This window comes from Eptesicus fuscus, chromosome 18 (assembly GCF_027574615.1).
Source record: "Eptesicus fuscus isolate TK198812 chromosome 18, DD_ASM_mEF_20220401, whole genome shotgun sequence".
NCBI lineage: Eukaryota > Metazoa > Chordata > Mammalia > Chiroptera > Vespertilionidae > Eptesicus > Eptesicus fuscus.
Genome location: NC_072490.1, coordinates 58,972,963 through 58,997,515, shown reverse-complemented (window position 1 = coordinate 58,997,515; position 24,553 = coordinate 58,972,963). Strand labels below are relative to the sequence as shown.

Below are 24,553 nucleotides of genomic sequence, written 5' to 3'. Positions count from 1 at the left end.
GGGCGCAGCCTCAGTCCCCCTGGCCCCGCGCCGGGTGGGGGCGCAGCCTCAGTCTCCCTGGCCCCGCGCCGGGTGGGGGCGCAGCCTCAGTTCCCCTGGCCCCGCGCCGGGTGGGGGCGCAGCCTCAGTTCCCCTGGCCCCGCGCCGGGTGGGGGGGGTGCAGCCTCGGTTCCCCTGGCCCCGCGCCGGGTGGGGGTGCAGCCTCGGTTCCCCTGGCCCCGCGCCGGGTGGGGGTGCAGCCTCAGGTCCTCCAGCCCCGGCCCAGGGGTGTGACGACCATTTGCATGTTGGCGCTGTGTCATGAGGACACTCCCGGTGCTGTGCCTGACATCCCGTGACTGCTCTGTAGCTTCCTTACTTCCTTCGCCTTTGCACCCATCCTCCCAACCCCCTCTCTCTGGCAACTGTCAAAATGGTTTCTGTGTCTGTAAGTCTGTTTCTGTTCTGCTTGTCTGCTTATTTTGTTTAAAAATGTATGGTTTTGAAGAAGAAGATACAGAAACTCGTTTGGTGCCAAACTGCTTCATACAGGAAACCAGACCCCTGTTGATAGCATTTCTGGTCAAATAGGCTTTTTACTTGTTTGGTGGTGGTGGTTGGTGAGCTTTCATTGGAGGCTTAGGCACCAAAAGCTGTAAGCCATGTGCTGTCGTCTAATGTTTCCCACTCTGCGGTGGCGGCTGTTAATTGCTTGTTTAAGGTTTGTTAGTTGGGAAACTTGGGTCATTGTGGAGACCCACCGTGGAGCCTTGACTTCCCTACAACACGTTACAGACGAGCTGTTGGCAGTTTGTTGTGTGACGCGGGGAAGACTTCACTGAGCAGCTGATCTGTGGGAAGGACTCTGTCAGGGTCAGCAGTGTTCACCATCGGATCGGGGTTCATTCCTTACAGACAGGGGAGACATTCTTGCCAGCTTCTCCTGCCCCTTTCCCTTCTCTGAAGGACACCCCAGTGGTCTCTTCTTGTCAGAGTAAAGCTGGTGAGACGAGTGAGGGCAGTGGAACTCTCGGGAGGTGTCTGAACCATAGCCTGGGGTTGACCTGGGCTTTTCATCCCTAGTGCCTTCTGCCGGAGTACCCCCCCCCCCCCCCCCCCACACACACACACACACCCCTAAAATCAAGTCTGGGCTCTTCCAAAGTAGAGAGACTCATTTTCAATTCCTTCATAAGAGGAACCCATGGGAATTCCAGATGGATTTGGGTTTAAAATCCCACTTCAGCCACTTAACTAACCCTTAGCTATGTTTCTTAATCTTTCTGTCTTCATTGTGAAAGGGGAAGTGACTTCCTCCTCTAGAGGCTGTTGTGCCACATCCAGCTGCGTGGGGGGCCTGTCTGGGCTGCCTGGACCACCCCGCCTCTTTGACTCCAGGCGCAGCTGGGAATGCCTGACCTGGAAGCTAGCCGGCTTTGGGCTGCGCAGGAGTGAAGTGTGTGCAGCTCTGTTCCTGGGGGCTGGCCATCTCCATTCTGTCGCACGTAGTCAGAGCACACTAGCCTAGAAACACGGAGGGGCACATGGCAGGAGCTGCCGGAGCGTTGGGGTACGTAGCACCTTCATTGCAAGAGCAGGGGGTCTCCTCACCTTCCCCTTCCAAGGGGCTGTGCTGCTTTTTAGCTAGGAAGTGCTAGTAGCTCTTTGCTCAGAAGCATTGTGGGCCTTTTCCAAACAAGTCGGGTGTATTTTTCTACCTCACCCACATCCCTCGGTCCTGGAGAATTCACTTGAAATAGCAGCTGTAATCTATATAAGAGCCTAAGCGACCGGGTGCCCAGCCAGTAGCTATGAGCACACACTGACCACCAGGGGCAGCTGCTCAACACAGGAGCTGCCACGTGACAGCAGCTTTGCAGAGTGCCCTCTCGCACTCTGGAACCCCTCGGGGGGTGTCAGACTGCCGGTTTTGGCCCGATCCTCACAGGCCAGCTCGAGGGACCCCCCCACCTGACAGAGGAACCCCGCTCACTCCACAGACACACTTCAAGCCCCAGCACTGCCTCAGGTGAGGCCAACTGGGGAGGGACTGCAGGAGGTTGGCTCTAGGGCATATCAAGCCCGTCTCACCCAGCCCTGCCCCGCCTGGCCACCATCTAATTAATTTCCTTTCAATGTGTTCAAATCTGTGCAGCGGGCCTCTAGTGTATATAAAAGGCTAAGTGACCCTTCGACCGTCCGGTAGGTATGATGAACACTGACCACCAGGGGGCAGATGCTCAATGCAGGAGCTGCTGAACTGCAGTGACTTGGCATCAGTGGTTCTCGGGTAACGCACCCAGAACCGAGATGAGGGAGCCCGATTCCTCACAGGGCCGTGCGATTCCACCTCTGGCCATGGGTTATGTTGTTGCTGGGGCACTGTCAGCCCCCAGTCTGGTTTACTGCTGAGCTGCGGTGGCCGCAGATGCTCCTCAAGCTGCGGTGCTGCCCCAGGTGCGGCCAGCCTGGCAGGGACCGCGGGAGGCTGGCTCCAGGGTGTGTCTGGCCCATCTCACCCAGTCCTGCTCCCCAGCCACCTTCTAATTAATTTCCTTTCAGTGTGCACAAATCTGTGCACCGGGCCTCTAGTTTCTTGATAACAGGCAGATCCCAGATAGCCTTGGCTCCTCCTCACTTGTGAAATTTTGTTTGGCTGAGCATTAGAGGAGAGGGGCACTGGACTATTCTGCCATTCTGGTCATGTTCTTAGGAGCACGGGAGAGCATGCACGTGGCTGGCATGCGTGCTGCCTGTGAAGGGGTGAAGCTCATCTCACCTGTTGCGTGTGTAAGTTTGCGCTACCGATCCTGGATTGTGGTGCTGGGCTGAAGAATGTTGGGGGTGTGTTTGCCGGCATGTTAGAGGATTGCCCGTGGCAGAGCCATGGCGATGGGCAGCTCCCTGGTGCCCAGGATGCCCATAGCCGAGTGGAGTGCCTGAGTAGGGGATGGCCCATCCTGGATAAGCTTGTCGGGCAGCTTAGCGCGTCCCTAAAGCACACCGCCCTCGGCCATTCAGGCCGTGAGTGAGATGCAGGACGCCCTTCTCTCTGCTCATCACCAGCTCTCTTGCTGCTGCTCTGGCTGCTGCCCACCAGACCAGCACTATGTCTAGTGCCCATGGCTTCTGAATCTCCTCTCTGCCTTTTCATTTCCATGTTCCGCTACAGCCCCTTACCTCGATCCCTCTCCTGTCTCAGAGGAAGTGGCCCCACTTCTTCCCCAGGACTTCTTGAGTGTGTTCTTTCTCTCCTCTGTCCCCGGAATTAACTCGATGGCCGTCGGTCTTTCTCCCTCTTTCAGTGCACAACACAGTGTGTCTCCCTTTCCTATAGAAATCTCCAACCTGCTCACCCTTCTCTCTAGTAGGTTCTCACAGAAGGCTCTGAGTTACCCCCTGGTGGTCCCCGGTGCCCTGGCCTCTGCCGCCTGCTCCCATGTGGCCTGCTCTAAAAGTCAGCAGTGACTTCCTGCACCACCAGAGTTCAGGCCCTCTCCTCAGTCCTCATTCTGCTTTGTTTTTCTCTGCAATGTTTGTTTATTCGTTATTTACCCAGTAGATAATTTTACTAACAAAGATGATTAGGATGCAGTTTTGCCACTGAGGAGTATACAGTTGATTGGCAATTACAGTGTCCAGTGGTAGTGACATCATAGATGGGGCAGGCGTCCTGGAGTGGCCAAGCGCCTGGTGACTCGGTTGAAGATACTCCTGGACTGGTGTCCACAGGTCTTCTTGTTCTCGGGTGAGATTTCCCTGGAGCACAGCACACGTACTGGCGTAGTGGGAGTTCTCAAGGTGAGCTCCTCTGAGTTTTAATGGATTGTTCACAGGTTTGACACTGGCTGAGTCTGGTTAGTGTGGATGGCACGCAGACGGAAATGGTTGGTGATCCCTGTGGACAGCGAGCTGTTGTGTCCCCAGCTAGCGTCTGTGAGATGCATGGCCTTCTTCATGAGGGTGCCCGTATCCCACTTCTGCTGGAAGGAGGAGCGGCTCCAAGTGGCTACTGCTGCCTTGGTTAGAGCCGGAGATGGAGGAGGCTCCTGCTGGGGGCGTGGCTTAGGGTAAGTCCCTCCCTCCCTTTCTAGGGGTGCTCCCACCTGTGTTTGAAGCCCTGGCCCAGTGACAAGTGTGGCCCTCTGCGATCCAGTCTGAGGTGTACCCGACTGGCTTCCATGGTACCAAGGCCTGTGCTGCCGGAGCCCCAGGAACCGGCTCGGAGCGTGCCTCTTTGTTGGCATGTTTCTGGCGAAGGCACATGCCACTGAGCGCTGGCCGTCCGGAGCAGACCGTGCCTAGCGCGGAGCAGCCATGGATCCAGCAAACTCTCGTTTTGGTTGCTTTTCTCTTGTCCAGACCTCCATCCTGGTGAGCACAGAGGGAGCTGTAGGTCTGAGGGCATCATTAATGGTGGCAGCTAGTTGTTTCACCTCAAGAGTGGATCCATTTTCTGTTTGTTCCCTGCCTTGTGCTCGGAGAGTTTATTACGCTGGACATGGCCGTCCGGTGGACTGTCTCTGAAGATGAGTACTGTACAGGCTTCCTTCCCCTCTGCCTTCCACGTGGGCCTGCATGGTCGTGCAGAGTGAGAAGGGTTTGGCACCACTTACAATTGGTAAACAATCGTGCTGAGAGCCAGCGTCAGCTGCAGGTTGGTGAGGACATGATGGTTGCTCTCACAATGGACGTGTCATCATCTAAGCGTTTTTATAGTGACTTTCCGTCTTCACCCCCTTTATTGCTCTGTGTTGTCTGTTGTCCGTGCCAATCACAGAGCTGCAGGCAGCAGACCACGTCGGGATCATTGAGGAGAAATGTCACACTTGTGATTTTATCCCCTTCTCAAGGGGTTACCAGTGTCCGTGTAATGAAGAGAGGTGAACTCTCTGCGGGGGCGGGGGGGGGGGGCATTTGTGTGATCCTGACAGCTCAAAAGAAGTAGCTCTCAGCACTCCCAGAGCCAACGCAGGGCCCTCATGGCTGAGAGACACTTCGCTGCTCGTGTAAGCACCTGTACGTGCCCTTAAAGGTAGTGAGTTTGAAAGAGAAGAAGGTTTATGGACTCCCCTATGCTACAGGGAAGTAGTAATGTAGAAATAGCACCATCTAATTGAGTTCTGAGATGCCAGATACTAATAATAAAATACCTGAGAAATTAGAAGACCAAAATAAAGACTGGTATTTATAAAGCAAGTAATGGTGTGTCTTTCCTTGAATGTTTTAGAAAACCTCGAATCAATTCTCAGCTGGTGGCACAGCAGGTGGCACAGCAGTATGCCACCCCACCACCCCCGAAGAAGGAGAAGAAGGAGAAAGTTGAAAAGCAAGACAAAGAGAAACCCGAGAAAGATAAGGAAATTAGTCCCAGTGTTACCAAGAAAAATACCAACAAGAAAACAAAGTAAGTTCCTGGGTAACTCGGCATGATATGTTGTTTTACAGGTGAATCGAAGATACCTTTTAAATGTCTCTCTTGGTCCCCCCGCCCCTTTAGACCAAAGTCCGATGTCCTGAAAGATCCTCCCAGTGAAGCAAACAGTATACAGTCTGCAAATGCTACAACCAAGACCAGCGAGTCAAATCACACCTCAAGGTACCGAAACTAGAATGCAAAGCTCAAGTGCTGCTCTGGTGTCCCGAGTCCTACTCAGGACCCAGATGGGTTTATGGGCTGAGGGGCAGGGTGGGGAACTAGGTCCGAGACTGCCAGCTGCGTGCGTGTGTGTCCATGCGTGTGCGTGCTGCTTTAGACCACTGTGGCCAAACAGGAGACAGATGCATTGATGATCATTTTTGAGTGTTCCAGAGCTTTGCTAAGGGCGGTGGTTTCTGTTACTGCTGAGGTTAAGCTGCAGGTTGTGTGGTCCGCTGTGGCATGTGGTGCGTGTCATGGAGTCTGTGTGTTGATGTCTGCCAGAACCGCTTCCAGTCCGTAGCTTATGTAACTGTTCCCCGTGGTGGTGCTTGCAGGCCCCGACTGAAAAACGTGGACAGGAGCACCGCACAGCAGCTGGCAGTGACTGTGGGCAACGTCACCGTCATCATCACAGACTTTAAGGAAAAGACTCGCTCCTCCTCCACGTCCTCCTCCACAGTGACCTCCAGTGCAGGGTCCGAACAGCAGCACCAGAGCAGCTCGGGGTCGGAGAGCACAGACAAGGGCTCTTCCCGCTCCTCCACTCCCAAGGGCGACCTGTCCGCAGTGAACGACGAGTCCTTCTGAAATTGCACATGGGATTGTGAAAACTGGATCAGGGTCTGAAATTCAGATCCCCACCTGCCCATGCTGCTTGCACCTGGAGAGCCTTCTGTGGACATCGACCTACAGGGCATGCTGCCAGGATCATTTCTGCTTGCCGTGGGCATTTGGCCACCAAGGAATTTCGCACCCTGACGATTACTCTTGACACTTTTATGTATTCCATTGTTTTATATGATTTTCCTAACAATCATTTATAATTGGATGTGCTCCTGAATCTACTTTTTATATATAAAAAAAAAAATCTGCTGTGCACAATTTCCCATGTACATTACAACTGGTTTTTGTTTTTGTTTTGTTGGGGGGTGGCCTGGGAGGGGGAGGGAACTTTTATTTATTATGTTCACAAGCTCCATCCTCTCAGCATATCCTTCTAAGTTTATTTCTTTCTTCCAGTTACACTATGTACTATCAGTTTTGATATAACTATATATAAATATAAAATTATATATAAAGGGTTATTTGAAACCAATCCATGGCAACGCTGGTGCTTGATACACTGTGAAGTGAGTACAACCTTGAACAGTTACAGACCCGGGACAGTCCCTTCTACGGGAGCGCTGACATGGCATTAAAATCGGTCTTACACGAGCTGTGTTCCGGCCCGCGGGCAGCTTGGCTCTCTCCTTCTAAAGAGGACTGGATGATAGGAAAACACATTTTAGACAATGTGACCTCCCGTTTCAGGACTGCTCCCGATAGCCTGCACTTGCAGCGGAATAGCTGCCACCCAGGTGCTGGCTGGGAGGCTCTGTCCATCAGCAGCACCCAGCGAGCTAGTGTTCACATGCGGAACGCGGTAGTGTTCACAGTGCTGTTCTTACATGGCGCTCGCTCGTGAAAACACGGTATTCTGTCCGCGATTCCACCACTTCCCAGGCCTCTGCTCGGGGCTGAGGTCAGTCTATAAATTGTCGCTTAGTTTTAGGATTAAAACTGACTAAACTGCATTTTTGGTCCATACAAGAAGCAAATCCCTGACTCCACTCCGCATGGGGCCTTGCCCTGGTGGTTTTGTCATTGAAATTGGTTTGCCTCCTGCCCTCCTTTCCCTCCTGTGTTCCTTTATTCAGTGGAGGGAATTGTTTTTCTCCCTAAACCCACTCCTTTCTTGTCCTGAGGAGCTGCAGGCGCTCACCTCCCTGCTGGGAAGATCACCTGTGGGGGCTGGCGGCTCCTTCCTGGGCCTGAGGGAAACGAGTAAATGCTGTTGGAACGTTTCTTTTCACCCGTTTTTACTAACTGGGGGGGTGGGGGGGCGGGGGAGGACGACGAAAACAAAGACCACTGAGGTTTCCTCCCGCCAGCGTTTTACAATGTTGTGTTTTGTCCTTTGGATTAGGGTCTCTCTTCGGTGTAACTCCCGCCGCGCGTGTCCAGAGTCCCAGACTTGGGTCCTGTCGGGGACTTGATGCCGCCTTCCTTTATTTGGTCACACCTGGAGGGTGCCTGGGAGGGCCGCTGCTGTGAGGAAGCCCCCGTGTGGGTGTGAGGAGCCTGGTATGCTGAAGAGTAGAAGTCACTTCTGTCTGGAGGCCACAGGGCCAAGGAAACAGCAACAGCCTGATTGAGTAGCCGACAGTTAAGGCTCCTTCCCAGTGACATTAGGTCCCTCCCGGCACTGCTGCGCGTGAGCTCCGTCTGTCCTCCAAGCACAGGGTCCAAGGCAGTGCCGTGGTGGCCGGGGTCCTGCTCGCAAACGCTCGGACGTGTCCCCTCTTCACAATGATGCCTGCATCTGGGATGCAGGCTGTGCTCACCTTTTTAGACACCTTTTTCAAGTATTTATTAATGAACCAAAGGAAATCAAATGCTTTCTGTAAGTATCAGAATATATAATACATAGTGATTTGACTATGAATTTTAAATCCACAATTTAATATTCGTGGGATATTGCAAAGACATTCCTTCTAAAGTTTTAATATTCCTTTTATTAAGGGTCTCAGGGAGGGTAAATTAGTCAGCCATATTTATTTTCCAGAGATTTAAGGAATTGCTAAGTTTGAAAATTACCTTTTTAATAAGAAAAATTAGATGTCACCAAACTCGTGGGTTGCACTGCTTTCCGAACCATAAAGTGTTGGTGTGCATTTCAGAAACACTGTGTAACTTTTCAGAATTGGTCTCCTGTAAAGTGATTGGACTCCTACATTAGTGGGGAAGCTGATGAACCAGCTACTCGGCTGCTAATTAGTGATGGCCAATGTCTTGGTGTTTTGGCTTTGCCTCCGTGATGAGCAGAGAACGGGAGGTGACGGATGGAAGGGTGCTTTAGGACCGGTGGGATGGCGTGGCCGTTTTGGTGGAACTGCAAGTGACAGGAGCCTCCTGGGCCCGTGTCCTGGGCCTGGGCCGGCCCCTGCACCTGCAGGCTGCTGAGGCCCGAGGTGGCGGGCACTTGAGGCTTAATACTGACATTGAGATCCCTCAGGCATGTGCTCTGGAGACGGAGAATCCGTGGAACCTCCTGCATTTGCAGTTTGCCCTACAGGGTGGGCAGTGTGTACAAACATTAGTGTAGATTAGAGAGGAACATATAAAGGGTCGGAAACCTGGTATCCGGTAGCACAGTCAGCAGGTCATAAAGCCAAAACAAAAAGCACAGTGTTACCCTGCAAGTCTCCGTTGGTTTTAACCACCCGGTCTTCAGCGCGAGCACACGGCTTACCTGACACGCTCTGTTGGAGCCGTTGAAAGGTGAAGTGTCCTGACACCCACAGAGCATTTCATCTAAGCCCTTCTGTTCCAGTCTGGATATTTGAAAACAATGGCAGAAGCTTCTGGGAGTTGCGTTCCACAAAGACGTCTCACCTGCCTTATCAAGACCATTCTCAGCCTCCTTTTCTAAGCTACCATATCGTAAATTATTGAAAATTTATTAATTGCCGAATATATAATAACCTTTGCTTGTATGTAACCGAAAATGGTTTAAGAGCCAACATTTAGAGTATGACAATGGAGCTGAACAGTTTTTAATGCGCAAGCAGTTCTGTTCTTGTGTATGACTTGTAACCTTAATTTACTGTGTAAAGATGGTTACATTATTTCCTTAGCTTTGTTTGTTGGAGACAAATAGAGAATGCTTGTTAAGTATGTCAAACATAATCTTGTGAATTTTTGTTACTGTATTATACGAGCTATATTTTTCATTTTCCCAGGAAGACAGCTTGTCTCGCTTCGGAGGTTTCTGCTCTGTCCGTCTTGATAGCCGAGTCTTAGGTCTGATTTTTCTTCATGCGCAAGTGTCAGTTGGTGGTTTTGTGAACTGGTCAGAAATTCACAGGTCTTAAGTGTTTGGGGGAATTTATATTGGACACTGCTCTTCGTCTAGCAAATAAAGATGTTAATATATTCCTGTTGCTGGCATGTGCACGACTGTGTTATTAGAAGCCACTTTATCATTTTCCTGCTTTAAATAGAAATGTCTATTTATGAATTCTGCTTGTAGTTTTTTCACAAATAAAATAGTAAAATTTACATTGAAATCTTAGTTTTGTGTGGGAAATGATTCCTTTTCGAACTTAAGTTTGTTAACTGGTGGAGTATGCCCATTGGGAGCAGAAGGCAAGGGCGTTTGGGGAGCTGGCGTGGCACGTGGCTGCAGGAAGTGCTTGGGCAAGGGATGGCCGAGTTTTGGAAGGAAACGAGCGATGTGTCGCGCACATCCTTTGGAAGGGGCGCAGTGAGCTGAAGGAGGCGGTGGGGAGGGCGCCACAGTGGTTAGTTCAGAAGGCAGCCTGGTTCTGGCCCTGCAGTTAGGTAAACGCTCGGCTGAAGCAGAAGACCGCGTCAGACCTGGCGCCCCACAGGCAGAGCTGGCTCCCTGCCGGGGGCCCGGCGGCTGCCTCCAGAGCCCCACCGGCACTGAAGAGAAGGGACTAGAAATGGCTCAGGACCCTCATGTGAAAGCAGTTTGTCCTGGTAACAGAAGGTGGGCACGTTCCTTTGTCCTTGTCCTAATTTCCCGGAGTCAAACCAAGGCCAGCCCCTCAGAAATCGGAGGTGTCTGGTGTCTCCCAGGGGCGTTGTGGGTGCAGGCTTTCTGTGCCACCTGGGGAGTCCCGAGGGTCGGTGCTTGCTGGGCACTGGCTTCAACTTTGGGGAGGACGGGAGCTGTCCCCGCACCGGACAGCGTGCCGCAGGGTGGGTGCCGACGGTCAGTGCCGGGGGAGGCGAGGCGAGGCTCCCCAGCGCCGGCACGTTTAGCTGCCCTGCGGGGTGCCTGGCTGGATGGGCTCCATGGGGGGAAGCTCTTGCTGGGTTAGTCTTGGTCAAGGGTCGGAAGAGGTTTTCAGCTGGAACGTGCCCAAGCTTATTGTGCTCTGCTCTCGGCATCTTCCCGGGCGCGAAGAGAGGAGAGCGGCCGGGGCCTTTGGTCCCTGACGCCAGCAGTGCCGAGGGGCTACGCTGACACCTGGACACCATGGCCAGGAAAGGGTAGGGCCGCCCTGTGGGGATTGGAAAGGAGCGTCTGCTCAGACTCCTGTTCGCTGAGGGTCTAAAGGAGCCAGTCCGGGCCGGCCGCCGTCACGGCGTTTGTCAGGAAGGGCTGTTAAGCACACTCGGCGAGCCCCTGCGAGCTCTGACTTTCATCAGAGAGTTCCTCGGGCACATCTGGGAAGACGGGGTGGGCTCAGAGCCTGGGCTGAAAGGAGACATCCAGATGTGCGGGGTAGAGCCGCCTGTGCTGGCAGGAGCCCGGGCCGGGCGGGCTCGCTGTGAGGCAGCCAGGGTGCAGAGGGGACACGGGGCAGGCCACTCCCAGGGCAGGTGCAGGTGCTCTGGAAGCCACCCCGGCTGCCCTCCTGGGCTGTGCCAGGCAGCACCAATCAATCACAGCACTCCTGGTCAGCGGATTCACTGCGTGTCTCCCTCCACCTGCTCTGGTGCCACGACCCCATGTTCCTGTGAGTCACAACTCGTGTCCTACCTGCCCTGGACACCCACCCAAAGCACCTGGGACCTGGTCGGCTGTGTTTACTCAGCTCTTCCCTGGAGGGAGCTGGCGAGCGGCTTGGAGGGTCAGGAAGAAGAGAACTCGGTATCCAACACCCAACTCTTCCGAAGGCTCGGCCCCCCTTCAAAAGTGGACCGGACCAAGCGGCTGGTGCAGCTCGAAAAGCCAGACCCGTGGCCTGCCAGCCATGCAGGCCCGACGGGACCTGCCCCAGCGGCACGCTGGTTCTGTCAGCCCCGGGGCTCTCGGCACCAGGCCTGTGGCGCCAGCCACACCCGCTGGCCTGGGCGCGGGACGCAGCCGGCTCACTGGCTCCTCTCGGAAACACCTCCCCGTGCCCTCCCTGCGCCGGGGCCCTGCGCGTGCCCAGTGCTTGCTTATAATAATGCTGGGTTTTTAACGGGAAGCGGCGATTTTTTCTGGACACGTTTTCTAATGCTTAACTGGTGTCAACACCAGGCTTGAACGAAAGAGCTTACTTTGTTTTGCGATTGTTTTATCCTGTTTTCAAAGGTCAAATGTCATTTATTTATTTACGTATTTGTTTTCTTGGCCCAGAGGGAGGGGCAGTCGGTCACATGGAAATAAAGCCCCTGGTACTGTTGACAGCTGCCCGGTGTGTGTCTGTCTGCAAATAATGTTCACAATGAACACGGCTTTTCTCCACTGAGAGTGTGTTATGGTGCTTGCTGACCTGGTGTGAGTAAAGGAGAGGGAGAGGAGAGGCCTGCAGAGAGCCTGGCACCCTGCACAGTAGGCGCGTAGTGAGTGGGTGCTGGGTCACATGTACGCGCTTGTGTACACACACGGGAGCGGCATATCAGTTAAGAATGGGAGTTTTAAAATTGGTTTTTCAATTACAGTTGACATACGATGTTCTGTTAGATTCAGGTGTACAGCAGTGGTGCACACTGATACCCCTTACAATGTGGTCACCCCGAGGAGTCTCAGGGCACACAGTGGGTTTGTTAATTCAGGCGTGAATGGCGCGAGCTGCTAGCACAGAGAAGTCTGGGCTGCAGACCCGCTGGACGGCCACAGTGCCCGCGGTGGCCCCAGGTGAGCGCCGATGCACAGCCGGAGCCCCCGCCACCAGCAGCCTCCCAGGAGGAGCTGCGTGCGTGGGCAAGGCAGACCTGCATTGCGCTCTCTGCCTCACGGCGAGGGGCCTGGTACCGTGTGGGGAAGTGGACGGGGCTGGGATGGTAGCGCCTGCCATCGGTGCCGGCGAGGCATCCCGAGCGGCTGGGCCCTCTGACGAGTGGCACTTGCAGAGTCATCCTGACAGGCGGACAGGCGGTGAGCTAACAGGCGACCACCACCTGTCCCCCTGTGCCGACCTCCCCACGAGGTGGCAGGAGGCGAGGACCGCTCTGGTGGGCATCTGGCCCGGTTCCCCGCGTTTCTGCAGAAGCTGACAGATCCACCAACGCGGGCCTGGAGGCACGTGAGTGGGGTGGGCCCTGCGGCACCCCTTGTACCCGCTGCGAGGCGGGGGCCTGTGAGGGGCCTCAGCGGCGGCGGGCCCGTGACTGCGGTCAGAGGAGACGGGCGTCTGTCAGTGGGCCCGCGCCCGCCTCACACACTGATGGTCTAGGGCGCTTCCCGCGTCCTGGAGGCGGACTGGCCCTCGCAGCTGGGTTGTTACCTGGCCCCGAAGTAAGACGCACCTCTGGCCTGGGAGTGCGCTGCACGCTGCCGGGAGGGGCCGGGGGAGGGGCCGCGGGAGGGGTGGCGGCGCCCCGCTGGCTGTGGCGGGAAGCGGAGTCCGCCCTCTCTGCCCAGAGGCTGAAGGGGAGCTTGTTCCAAACCGCGTCCCTGGGAAGCCGGCAGCCCTGCGCCAGGAAAGCGTGGCCGCCGCCGCTGCGGACACGGCTCACACACCCGCCAGCCCTGCCCGCTGCTGCTCAGCCCGGGTGCCCGTTCCTGGCAGGCAGGACCGTCGGAGCTAAGACAACACCCACCAGCAGGAAGGCCTGCTTCTCCCTGCGGACAGGAGCGCCCGGCAAGGCTGCCACAGCGCGGCGTGCCGGCCCGGCCTCTGCGATCCGGCAGCTGCGGGCGCCAGAGCCACGGCACTTCCCGGACCCCAAGGCCTTTCTCCGGACAGCAGGGGCAGCTCAGCCCGGTGGCAGCCACACTTCAGCGCCTTCAAGACCCCCTCCCCACCCGCCCAGCCGAGGGGAGGGGCTGGAGCCAGGGCCTGGGAGCGGCCGTCCTTCCCGGCCTGGCAGTGGGGGGGGGGGGGACCACCCACTGGGTTTAGAAATAAAGCACAGACCTCGGTACGCTCCTGCCTGGCGGGTGCTGCAGCTGCAGGGGCACCCTTCTCTTTCCTGCCCACGGAGCCGAACTCGAGCTGGCTGGACGTGATTGAAGGAAGGGCGGGTCACCGCCCTGCGGGTGCATCGCCGCGCCCAGCCCTCGCACACTCCCACCCGACTGCCTCAGAAACTCGGGAACACCCCAGAAAGGGAGGCTGGCCCTCCCGCCCTCTGTGGTTTGTCCCCCAGGAAGCTGACCCCCCTCAGGAAGACCACATTGACCGTTTGATGTTAAAATGGCTGTGTTTCAAGGCAGTGACCTTGCTGATACCCTCGTCCCTTCCCTCGACTCCGCCCGTACTGAAGACCCACCTTCATCGGGCCCCAGGCTCGCCCACTCCAGCCCGTCCTGCAGGGAGCTGCGTCCCAAGGGCAGCAGGCTTGGGGAGGAGGCGCGGGGTGGGGGGGTGTGGGAAGGCTTAGCAGTTCATCCACGCACTTCTGGAAGGTGGGAGGAGGGCAGCATCCGTTGCTGTGCCTGATTCCTCATGCCTGCATCTTAGAACTCGGCCTTGAGGGTTGACACTCTTATCAGTCATCTTGGACTATGAGGTGACCTTAGATGGAAGCTGCATCCTGGGGGGAGGGGGTAATAGAAATTGGCTCACAAGGCTGAGAAGTCCCCCAATCTGCCATCTTCCAGCTGGAGACCCAGGAGAAACGGTGGGTTACTCAGTCTGAGTTTGCGGGAGACTCTGAGGCCGATGATAGGAACGTCAGTCTGAGTCCATAATCTCAAGAACCAGAAACGCTGGTGTCTGAGGGCGGAGACGGCGGTGTCCCAGCTCAGGCAGGGACGGGGAATGCACCCTTCCCCCACTTCCTGTGCTGCTGGGCCTCTGGGGGCTGAGGGCAGATCTTCCCGGTCACTGATCCCACTGCTCTCTTCCAGACACGCCGCACAGACACGCCCAGAAATAATTTAACCGGCTGTCCGAGTGTCCCTGGGCCCAGGCAAGTTGACAAGTAGAACTGACCATCACACACTGTTGTTGGGGTTTTCTGTTATATGCAGATGCTAAAAATATTCCTAGTGAAAATGGTGCTTCAGCGAAATGTGCTGCATTTCTCACGCAGGGGCCTGTCCCTGCGTCTGAGTGGCGGGCCGTGGGCACTGCCAGGTCTGCAGCCGGTGGATTTAGGGTAAGATCCACTTCTCACTTGCCAGCTGGAGGGCCCGGAGTTTTCCTGTACAATGAATGCCTCCCAATACACTGTTGTGTTTAGTTCAACACACTTGTCTAGATGGTCTGCTTGTGCCGACACGGTGACCTGCAGCGAGGGGAGGCATCCTCCAGCGGAGGGCTCTGACGTGCCGTGTCAGGTCTCAGCTCTCCAACTTAGCTTCTGCTGCTGGGGATTTTTGAAGAAAGACTGAAGTTAGACCTTAAATCAGAGGTGATTCAGAGGTGTGGTGAAGTCCTTGAATTTATTTACTAAAAATGTGTGTCTTTTACTGCAATTATGCATTTCTGCAGAGGGCAGTGTTTAGAGGTTTTATTGGATTCTAGAATGGTTCCATGGTCCTAAATTGAAGTACCACTACAGGCTAAGAAGGATCCAGATGATTTTGGTACGGCTCTCTCTTCTCCTTCTAAATGATGTCCTCCATGAAAAGGAAGAATCTATATTATTCAGAGAATGTGATGCCTGTATGAGTTAATGGGGACCTGTTGAGGCAGCTTCAAATGGAAGAAATCCTCACCTTAGTCAGCTCAAGCTATATTTTGCTGCTATAACAAATGCCCTTAAAGCTCCAGAGCTGACAACACAAAGGTTGGTTGTCACTCACCCTGACAACCTCTCACAGCTCCATCTCGTGTCGCCTTTGCTCTGGAAACCGGCCGATGGAGCAGCCTCTCTCGGATGTCATAGTCAGTGTTCAGGCAGAAGGGGCAGCGACCCATGCTCGGGCCGTCAAGCCTCTGACAGGTTACTCGTGTGTCCGCTCATTGAGTTTTAGAGAGAGGGACAGAGAGAAAGATCGATGTGAGAGAAACACATCGATTGGTTGCCTCCTGCACGACCCCTGACCAGGGCCTGGGCCGGGGAGGAGCCTGCAACCAAGATATGTGCCCTTGACCATTATCGAACCTGGGACCCTTCGGTCCACAGGCCGACGCTCTATCCACTGAGCCACCCCAGCCAGGGCCCTGTTTCTCCGTTCTCGCTGGAGGAAAGGCGAAGCCAGCGGCTGCCGGCGGCTTTAGGAAGGGCCATGCTGCGGGGAGAGCTCCGCGGTCCCCGCTCCCATTCGGCTTCTCCTCAGCTTCTCTAAAGCCAAGACGGAGAACCGTCACCAGCGATGGGAGGCTTGTGGTCTGAGCTCGGGGTGGGAAGAGATGTGCTTTTAGCCACAGGCTTACCCCTGGCTTCTGCTCTGGCAGAGCTCCGTGTGAATCTGGCCCTCTTTGTAGCTCTTGACGGGGACTCTGATGACCCGAGGACTCATGGTGTCTGCCTAACAGCGTCCATGGTCAGCCGGCTCTCCAGGCCCCGTCCTGGCTGTAAAGCAGATGCTTGACGCGTGGCCATGCTCCAGACACACCCTGTTCAAAACACCCGGGTCTAGAGAATCTCCTAGGTCCGTGGTCGGCAAACCAAGGCTCACAAGCCACATGCGGCTCTTTGGCCCCTTGAGTGTGGCTCTTCCACAAAATACCACGGCCTGGGCAAGTCTATTTTGAAGAAGTGGCGTTAGAAGAAGTTTAAGTTTAAAAAATGTGGCTCTCAAAAGAAATTTCAATCGTTGTACTGCTGGTATTTGGCTCTGTTGACTAATGAGTTTGCCGACCACTGTCCTAGATCAACAAGGAATGCTAAATGTTATGATTGAATTATTTCCCAGAATTCATAGGTGGAAGCCCTAACTCTGTTACATATATTGTATGATTCTATTGCTATGTAATGTCCAGAACTGGCAAATCTATAGAGACAGAGCAGAGTAGTGGTGGCCTAGGACTGGGGAGAGGGTTGGAGAAAAATGGGTAACAACTGATACAGGGTGTATTGGGGAGTGAGGAAATGATCTGAAGGTTATTTCGGCAATGCTTACACAGCTCTATAAATATGCTGAAAGACCATGACTTACACTTCACATGGTGGGCTGTGTGGTATGAACTATCCTACCTTATAATAGAGAACCATGCAAATTGACCGCACCTCCGCTATGCCCATGATTGGGCCTGCCAGAGGCTGGAGGCGGGACTCCGGGTGGCCTATCCAGCCGTTGGGAAGACCAAGATGGCTGCACACAATCCTCTTAGTTCCAGGGGTCCCAGGGCGATCGCCACCCGGGGGGGCGTGGCCGCGCCCAGCCAGGCGCTCCCCGGGGGTCCCGGGGGCGATCGCCACCCTGGGGGTGTGTGGCCGTGCCCAGCCAGGCGCTCCCCGGGGGTCCTGGGGGCAATCGCCACCCTGGGGGGGCGTGGCCGGGCCCAGCCAGCTGCTCCAGGGCTGGGGGTCCCTGGGCGATGGCCACATTGGCCTAAATGGCTGGTGCTGAGAGGGATCAATGGGGCCAGTGGAAGGAGCAGGAGGTAGTTGACCACCGAGGGCATCTGCAGCAGCCGGATGCAGAGCTCGGGTCCGCGTTCTCCAGGTTGGCCTCTGTGGGGTCCGCGTCGCACCCATAGTGGCCGAGTGGGGACGCTGGCATCGTAGCCCCAGCACGAGGCCAACTTCCCAAGCCAGGCTGCGGAGGGAGGGAGGGCCTCTGGGCTGGGAGCACTCCCCCACCCCAGTGGACAGGGCACAGCGAGCGAGCAGCAGAGAGCTACTAGAGGTGGTGGGTGTGGTGGCCTGGCTTCCAAGAGGCTGGCTTCAGCTGCTGTGGCCTGCGCTGAGGTGGCTTGTGGTGGGGGCAACTGCGGGGGCGCATCCGAGGCTGGGGCACTGGGAGACGTGGGACTGCAGCCCAGAAAGCGAGGCTCCGGAGGATCTGGTCACCGACCCCCGGCATTGAAGCCGCCTCCTACAAGATGTATCCTAGCCTACGTGTGTGGGAAGCAGGTTCAGGAACCTCTCCCTTTGCGGCGCCAGAGCCCAGGCCTGCCAGCGCCCCAGAGGAGACCCCCACCAGGATCGGGGGCGTGACCAGTCTCTAAACCAGGGTGGCCATTAGCCCAGGCCTGCCAGCGCCCCAGAGGAGACCCCCGCCAGGATCGGGGGCGTGACCGGCCTCCAAACCGCCCGCAGCCCTAGCCCAGGCCTGCCAGCGCCCCAGAGGAGACCCCCGCCAGGATCGGGGGCGTGACCGGCCTCCAAACCAGGGCGGCCATTAGCCCAGGCCTGCCAGCACCCCAGAGGAGACCCCCACCAGGATCGGGGATGTGACCGGCCTCCAAACCGCCAGTGACCCTAACCCAGGCCTGCCAGCGCCCCAGAGGAGATCCCCACCAGGATCGGGGCGTGACCAGTCTCCAAACCAGGGCGGCCATTAGCCCAGGCCTGCCAGCACCCCAGAGGAGACCCCTGCCAGGATTGGGGTCATGGCCAGCCTTCAAACTGTGGCGGCCCCTAGCCCAAGGAGGCCTCCTGGCCGAGGACGCCTGAGTCTGTTCTTGACCTAGGGCCGGGCTCTCCCCGCAAGGGACTCAGAAGCCGCCAGAGTCTAACTGCCAGTCTCTGGGAGTGCATCCACTGTCCACCAAAAAGTAGGGCCATCAAACCATTCAGTCTCAGTGCAGGCACAGGTCCATGGCTGACGGGGTGGAGGCCAGACCAAAACAAAACAGCAGAAACACCCTGCCCACCTGGGCGGGTACTGCTGTAGTCCACGTGGCCTGGGCAGTGTAGAAAGCGCTACCTTCTCCCAGGTCCTGTGCTGGCACCGCCACCTCGCTCACCCTCAAGCCCCCCTGAGTCCTGACAGCAAAGTGTGTGGGGCATTCTGCAGGAGTTGTGCCGTTCTGGGTGCTTTTGCCCAAAGACACACTTTGGGATGAATTCAGAGCCACATCTCATTTCCCATGAGACTGGAAGAACCATGTAAAAGGATTTTGACAAAAGCTTTCCACATCTCTGTTTATTCTTTTGAATCCATAAAACGACCTTAAAAAAAGCATTCGGGCCACCTAAGAAAGAATGCACTTTCTGGCCAGAGCATGCAGGATTCTTTTGCCCAACAGGTTAAAGGGAGCAGAGCTGGCACAGTGGGAATGGCCCTGGTGCCCTATGAGGAGACCGGGGGAATGGGGTTGCCGAAATTCCATAAGCCTCTTGCCACCTTCTCCTTTGCAAACCACACCATCCAGATCCACCAGGACTGGAGGCAACTGGGAATCACAGCCGTGATTTGGGACATGGTAAGCAAATCTTGAGGGGCCTCTGAAAACATCTGCAATTGATTATAAGACTGGTCTTTATTTAAAAAGAAATAAAAGAACAGCTTTGTTGAGATATAACCCATATACTGTACATGTCACCTAAAGTGTACAATGAACTGGTTTTTTAAAGTAAATTCAGAGTGGTACAACCATCACCATGCTCAATTTTTAAATATCTTCATGACCCATCCCCTCCAAAAAAAACTTCTACCCACTGGAATCACTTTCCTGATCATCTTCCCCAAAATAGATTGCACTTTAAAGGTGGGTAAAGGAAAGTTGAGGGAAGTTAAAACACTGCACAAAGGATATTGTAAGATGACAAAGCCCAAAGTGAAGATCATGTGTTTTCTTTAAAATATATATATTTTTAAAATTTCAGAAAGGGAGAGGGAGAGAGAGATAGAAACATCAATGATAAGAATCACTGATCAGCCTAAACCGGTTTGGCTCAGTGGATAGAGCGTCGGTCTGCGGACTGGAAGGTCCCAGGTTCGATTCCGGTTAAGGGCAGGTACATTGGTTGCGGGCACATACCCCGGTGGGGGGTGTGCAGGAAGCAGCTGGTCGATGTTTCTCTCTCATCGATGTTTCTAGCTCTCTATCCCTCTCCCTTCCTCTCTGTGAAAAATCAATAAAATATATTTAAAAAAAAGAATCACTGATCAGCTGCCGCCCACAGGCCCCCTACTGGGGATTGAGCCCGAAACCCAGGCATGTGTGCCCCTGATCAGAATAAAACCTGGACTCTTCAGTCCACAGGCCGATGCTCTCTCCATTAAGCCAAACTGACCACGGCCATGTGTTTTCTTCAAGTTCTGCGTGGTTGTAATGGTCCCCAAATCTATACTAATAAAAGGGTAGTATGCTAATTAGAGTGGTTGTCTTCCGGACATCTTTCTAGACAAAGCCGCAGTGGCTACAAAGGCCAAGGCTCAGGCAGCCATAACCAGCTGCAGTGGCAGCAGCATTGGGGTTATGGGGGTGGTGCCTCCAGAGGGAGGCCAGACTGGGGGCCAAGGCACAGGCAGTTTGGGGTGATCAGGCTGATAGGGGAGGGCAAGGTAGGGGCAATCAGGCTGGCAGGAGATCAAGGTAGGGGCGAGCAGGCAGGCAGGCAGTGGGGTTAGGGACAATCAGGCAGGCAGGCAGGTGAGTGGTTAGGAGCCAGCGGTTCTGGATTGTGAGAGGGATGTCCGACTGCTGGAAGTTGGACATCCCCTGAGGGGTCCCAGATTGAAGAGGGTGCAGATTGGGCCGAGGGGCACACACCCCCACCCCCCCCCCCCCCAGTGCACAAATTTCGTGCACCAGGCCTCTAGTAGGTAACATATAAATCAATCTGTGTTAAGAACACGTGGGTATCTGGCGTTGCAGGTCTACGTGAGCCTTGGGTGGCAGAGGAAGTGGTTGGGCTGAGCTGTGAATCGGCAGAATGCCCTGCAGGTTCGGAGGCCCGGTCCTGGACAGTGGGCCCGGCAGACCTGAGGTGCTCTTGGATGAATCACAACGCCTCTCAGTTGCCGTCTGTGGAACAAGATCAATAGAGAGGACTTTATGTTCAAGGCAGCACTCTGTGCATGGACTCCAGGAGACGCCGGCTGCCACAGGGGGAATGCCGGCAGGGACCGGCCAGGCAGGACTCCTTTGGCTGCAGGGACGGACAAAGAATGCGCTGGGCGAAGGGAGTGGACTGGCTGTGTCACTGGGAAATACCGCTCCGGCCGCGGGGGTCGGGGCTTCCCCGGGTCGCTGCCTCCTTGCCTGTTCGCGAGGCGGAGCGTTGGGAGTGAGGACTGGTGCCGGGATTTCACTCTTGCTCGTCATGGGGCCTTTTGCAAGTTCCATCACCTTCTGTGCCTCGGCTTCCGGCCTTGTGGCCGGTGATGGTGGAAGAGGAGAGCTGTGGGATCCGCTGAGGTAGTGTATGCAGTGTGCTTAGAGTACTGCTTGGAACAGGAACACTGTACAATACTTAACTGTTTTCTTCTTCATCATCATCATCATCTCTGTCATTAGCCAGCAGAGCCAGAACCATTCCATCCGGCAAGAAAGCTGGTCCTGGAAGCTGGGCATGATCCTGACAGCAGAGAACGGAATCTGTTTCCCACCAGGAGGCCCGTCTGCGCACACTGCTGTCAGCTCGAGGGAGCCTGGGCCTGTGTCCTTCCTGACCCGACCGGGCTGGGACCCGAGGCTCGGCCGCCCGAAGCCCAGGACAGGGACCGTGCTGACCGCCTGTGACCACATGTGGACACTGAGGTGAGGAGGGGCAGAGGACGCAGGCAGAAACCAGCATTGCCCCATCTTCAAGGACACTTGGCAGCAGAGGAGTGGATTCTGGGAAGGCTGTGATGGGGAAGGGCTTGGCTGCTCTGTGCTTGCCGTCCAGCGACCACAGGAAGAGAGGCCTGGCGCTCCCCGGAGGCGGAGGAAGGCTAGGTGGCACGTGTCCCCACCAGCGACGCACCATTTCCCTTCCCACAGTCGGAGCAAGAAGACGGAGCGTGCCCGGGTTCTCCCTGGGGCCCAGGACTGGAGACCCCTTACTTTTGCAAACAGACCAGCAGGTTGAAAAGGACAGTGGTCTTCAGTCTAAATGGAAAAACGAGAAAACCTACATTTTCGATGGTTTGGGAGGCACGGCGCAGCCTCTGGCTCACCCAGCTCCCTCGGGCCCCTGGAGAGGCGGCTCCGGGCCGTGGGGGCCGTGGGGGCCAGAGGGGCCGGGGGCACTGCAGGGGGGTGTGGGGGCCGGGGTCTGCTTAGCCAGCGAGCCCGCACTCCCCGGCGTGGAGATCGAGGGCTCCTCTTGGAGAAACTGGAACAGACACTTCCAACAAAGGGGGCTCGAGGCTGGTCCGGGGGAGCCTTCTGTGTCACATGAAGTTTCTCGGCTAAAAGGAGCCGGAAAAGTAGGTTCCCCTTTAGTCATCAGCAGGTGCTCGGAAGCGGCAGTCCCACGGCGTTACGGAGGGCGAGTGCGGGTGTTCGCGGCCGTCACGTCTGAACGGCCCATCCCTCCGCTCTGGGGCACCAGCTGAGAGGGCAGCGCCGCTTCGGGCCGCTCCGGCCCGCCCTCATGCAGTCCGTGCCGCACGGACTTGTCTCCAAGCGGCAACCGAATGCCCCTTCGGTCCGTCTGCCCTCCGCTGCCCAGAGCCCGCCGCCGCTGCGTGGGAAACGCGGGGCGTGAGCGCCTTTGGGGCTGCGGGGCCTGCCAAGGCGCCCGCCCTCAGGAAGCACCAGCCTGGCGGCGTCAAAGAACTCACGGAGTCGCAGTCCGGGGGCCAGAAGTCAAGGTGAAGGTGGAGATGCTTCTTCTGCAGCTGGGCGAGCAGCTCGCGGGCCGGCTCCGCTGGCTCGCAGGAGGCCACTTCCCTCTGTCTCTGAAGAAAACCCTCACCGAGGACACGCTGTTTTACTGATTCACAGAGCGGGGGAGGGAGGGAGACAACATCAACATCAGAGAGACGCAGCCCTCAATCGTCTTCCCTCTTCACCTGCACCAACCAGGGACGGAACCTGCAACCTCGGCTGTGCCCGGACCGGGACTCAAACCCGCAACTTTTGTGGTGCCGGGACCAGGCGCCGCCAGACGGAGCCACCGCAGGGCACGCCGCGTCCTCCTCGGTCCAAGTCCCCCCTTCCCGTAAGAACAAGGCGTCCGGCTCGGGGCCACCTAGTGCCTCGTCTGCACCCACCTTCTGGGAGGACTCTCCCAGGAAGGTCGCGTTCCGGGGTGCTGAGCATTAAGGCTCCAACAGGCACTTTTTGAGGGACACGTCAACCTGCAACTCGCTGTGTGTCCTCCCTCTCTGGGCCTCCCTGGCGCCTCCCACAGCACTGCCCGGCCTCTGCTGCCCTTGGCCTGGGCTCTGCCCGCATTTAAGTCCATTTCTCACTCATGTGTTCAATGCGTCTAACATAAACGTGCCTCCATCGCGAGGTTGCTGAGAAAATGGGATAAGGTATGTTCACGTTAGCTTAATGTCTGCCACATGGTCAGTGTTCAACCACTTTAATCATCTCTTCACTTCCCATGTGTAAGTGCCAGGAGCCGGCGGGGCAGAGCCAGGCCCGCGCCTCGCCATAGCGGGCGGTGCGCCACCTGTGGGCCGGGCTGGGCCGGAGCTGGCTGAGCGGCCAGAGGAAGAGGCAGGAAGCACGAGACGGCACTGGGCTCCCGCTGGTGGAGCCGAGGGCACAGGAGCGGATGGCACCGAGGGGTCAGGCTGGAGTGGACGGGGAGCCCTGGGAAGCTACAGCCGGTGATGTTGAACTTGAGGCAGAGGAGTCCAGACTCGGTCAAACACGAAGACTGAGTGGCGGTCATCTCTCTGCTCATTGCACGGGTGCCTGAGGAGTTGTGCACGCACACACCCGCAGGCGCCAGGCCCGCAGGGCACACGGCAGAGCGCCTGTGCGAGGGGCACTCCGTGGGGGGATGGACCACACCCCGGGCATGCAGGTGAGTGTCTGCCACGGGGAGGAAACGGGGCCAGACGAGGCGGAGGGAGTGGCTGCAGGTGCCTCGGGGGAGCAGACAGGAAGGGGCTCTGAAGGTGGCATCTGAGTGGAAGCTGCATGGGGAGCATGAGCTAGATCAGAGCGCGCAAAGGCCCCCAGGAAGCGGAGTGAGGCTCAGAACGAGGCCGGCCGGGCAGATGAAGGGCGCCCCCTGCTGGGCCGGGAGAAGCCGCTCACGAAGGCCTGACGCAGGAGCGCGACGCTGAAAACCAGGTGGAACGCTGGGGCCTCTGTCCACATGGTCCCCTTTGTGCTTAACTTGGTTTCAATTGAGTTTTGCCACCAAGTGTCCGATTAACACGCTGGGGAAGAAAAGCTTGTCTGGGATCACTAAGATCCACGAGGCACAGGCAGCTGTGGCTGCGGGGGGCCCAGGGCGGGGCACAGCCAGCACCGCCCGCCCCCCGGGGAGCAGGGCCCAGGCCCCGCGCTCGGCACAGCCGCAGGGGAGGTCTGGTGACCTTCACTGGAGGTCACTGTTTGGGAACCCCAGAGCTGAGTGCGGGCCCCTCTTTTACAGATGGGGAAACTGAGCCTGGGGCGATGCCTGAGAGCCACACAGCTGGGAAGAGGCCCCCCCAGGGCGGTGGTGGGTGTGCAGCCCTCACTCCACGGCCCTGAGGGAAGAAGGCTGCCTCCCCCAGGCCTGGGCTGCCAGTGCGCTGGGCGTCTGAGTCGAGCACGCCCGCCCGTCCCAGCACTCGCAGGCTGGGGCTGGAGGCAGGGCCCAAGGCCTGTCGAGCTTCTTTCTGGGGCTCCACACAAGTCCAAGGTGACTTCCCCGACCCAGCATCCCCTGGGGCTGGCAGTGCCCAGGACCATGAGGCAGAGGAACTGGGGGCACAAGCTTGGTCGTCAGGTCTGAGTTCAGGTCCTGAATCTGCCTCTCATGCAAGGTGGGATGTGGGCACACGCCTGGGAATCTCTGAGCCTCATTTCCTCATCTCAGGAAGGACGAGTGCAGCCCCATAGGAGCCTGGGAGAACCAAGTGCGACTCTGCACACACGCGTGCACCACAGGGCCTGGCTGCACACACGTGTGTAACAGGGCCTGGCTGCACACACGTGTGTAACAGGGCCTGGCTGCACACACGTGTGTAACAGGGCCTGGCTGCACACACACGTGTAACAGGGCCTGGCTGTACACACGTGTGTAGCAGGGCCTGGCTGT

General features: G+C 56.7%; 1 protein-coding gene across 3 annotated transcripts in view; it reads left to right on the top strand.

Moving 5' to 3' along the window:
• Positions 1 to 6,521, top strand: part of RYBP (RING1 and YY1 binding protein) — an 82,951-nt gene extending 76,430 nt beyond the window's left edge. For 2 of the 3 annotated variants that reach the window (XM_054729511.1, XM_054729513.1), the window contains exons 3-5: positions 5,210 to 5,386; positions 5,480 to 5,578; positions 5,956 to 6,521. In XM_054729511.1, coding sequence (XP_054585486.1) covers positions 5,210 to 5,386; positions 5,480 to 5,578; positions 5,956 to 6,208 — 529 coding nt within the window. In that variant the 3' untranslated portion in view covers positions 6,209 to 6,521. Of the gene's footprint in view, positions 1 to 3,815; positions 4,050 to 5,209; positions 5,387 to 5,479; positions 5,579 to 5,955 lie in introns of all 3 variants that reach the window. The other variant, XM_054729510.1, reaches the window with a different exon arrangement.
• Positions 6,522 to 24,553: the final 18,032 nt, after the last annotated feature.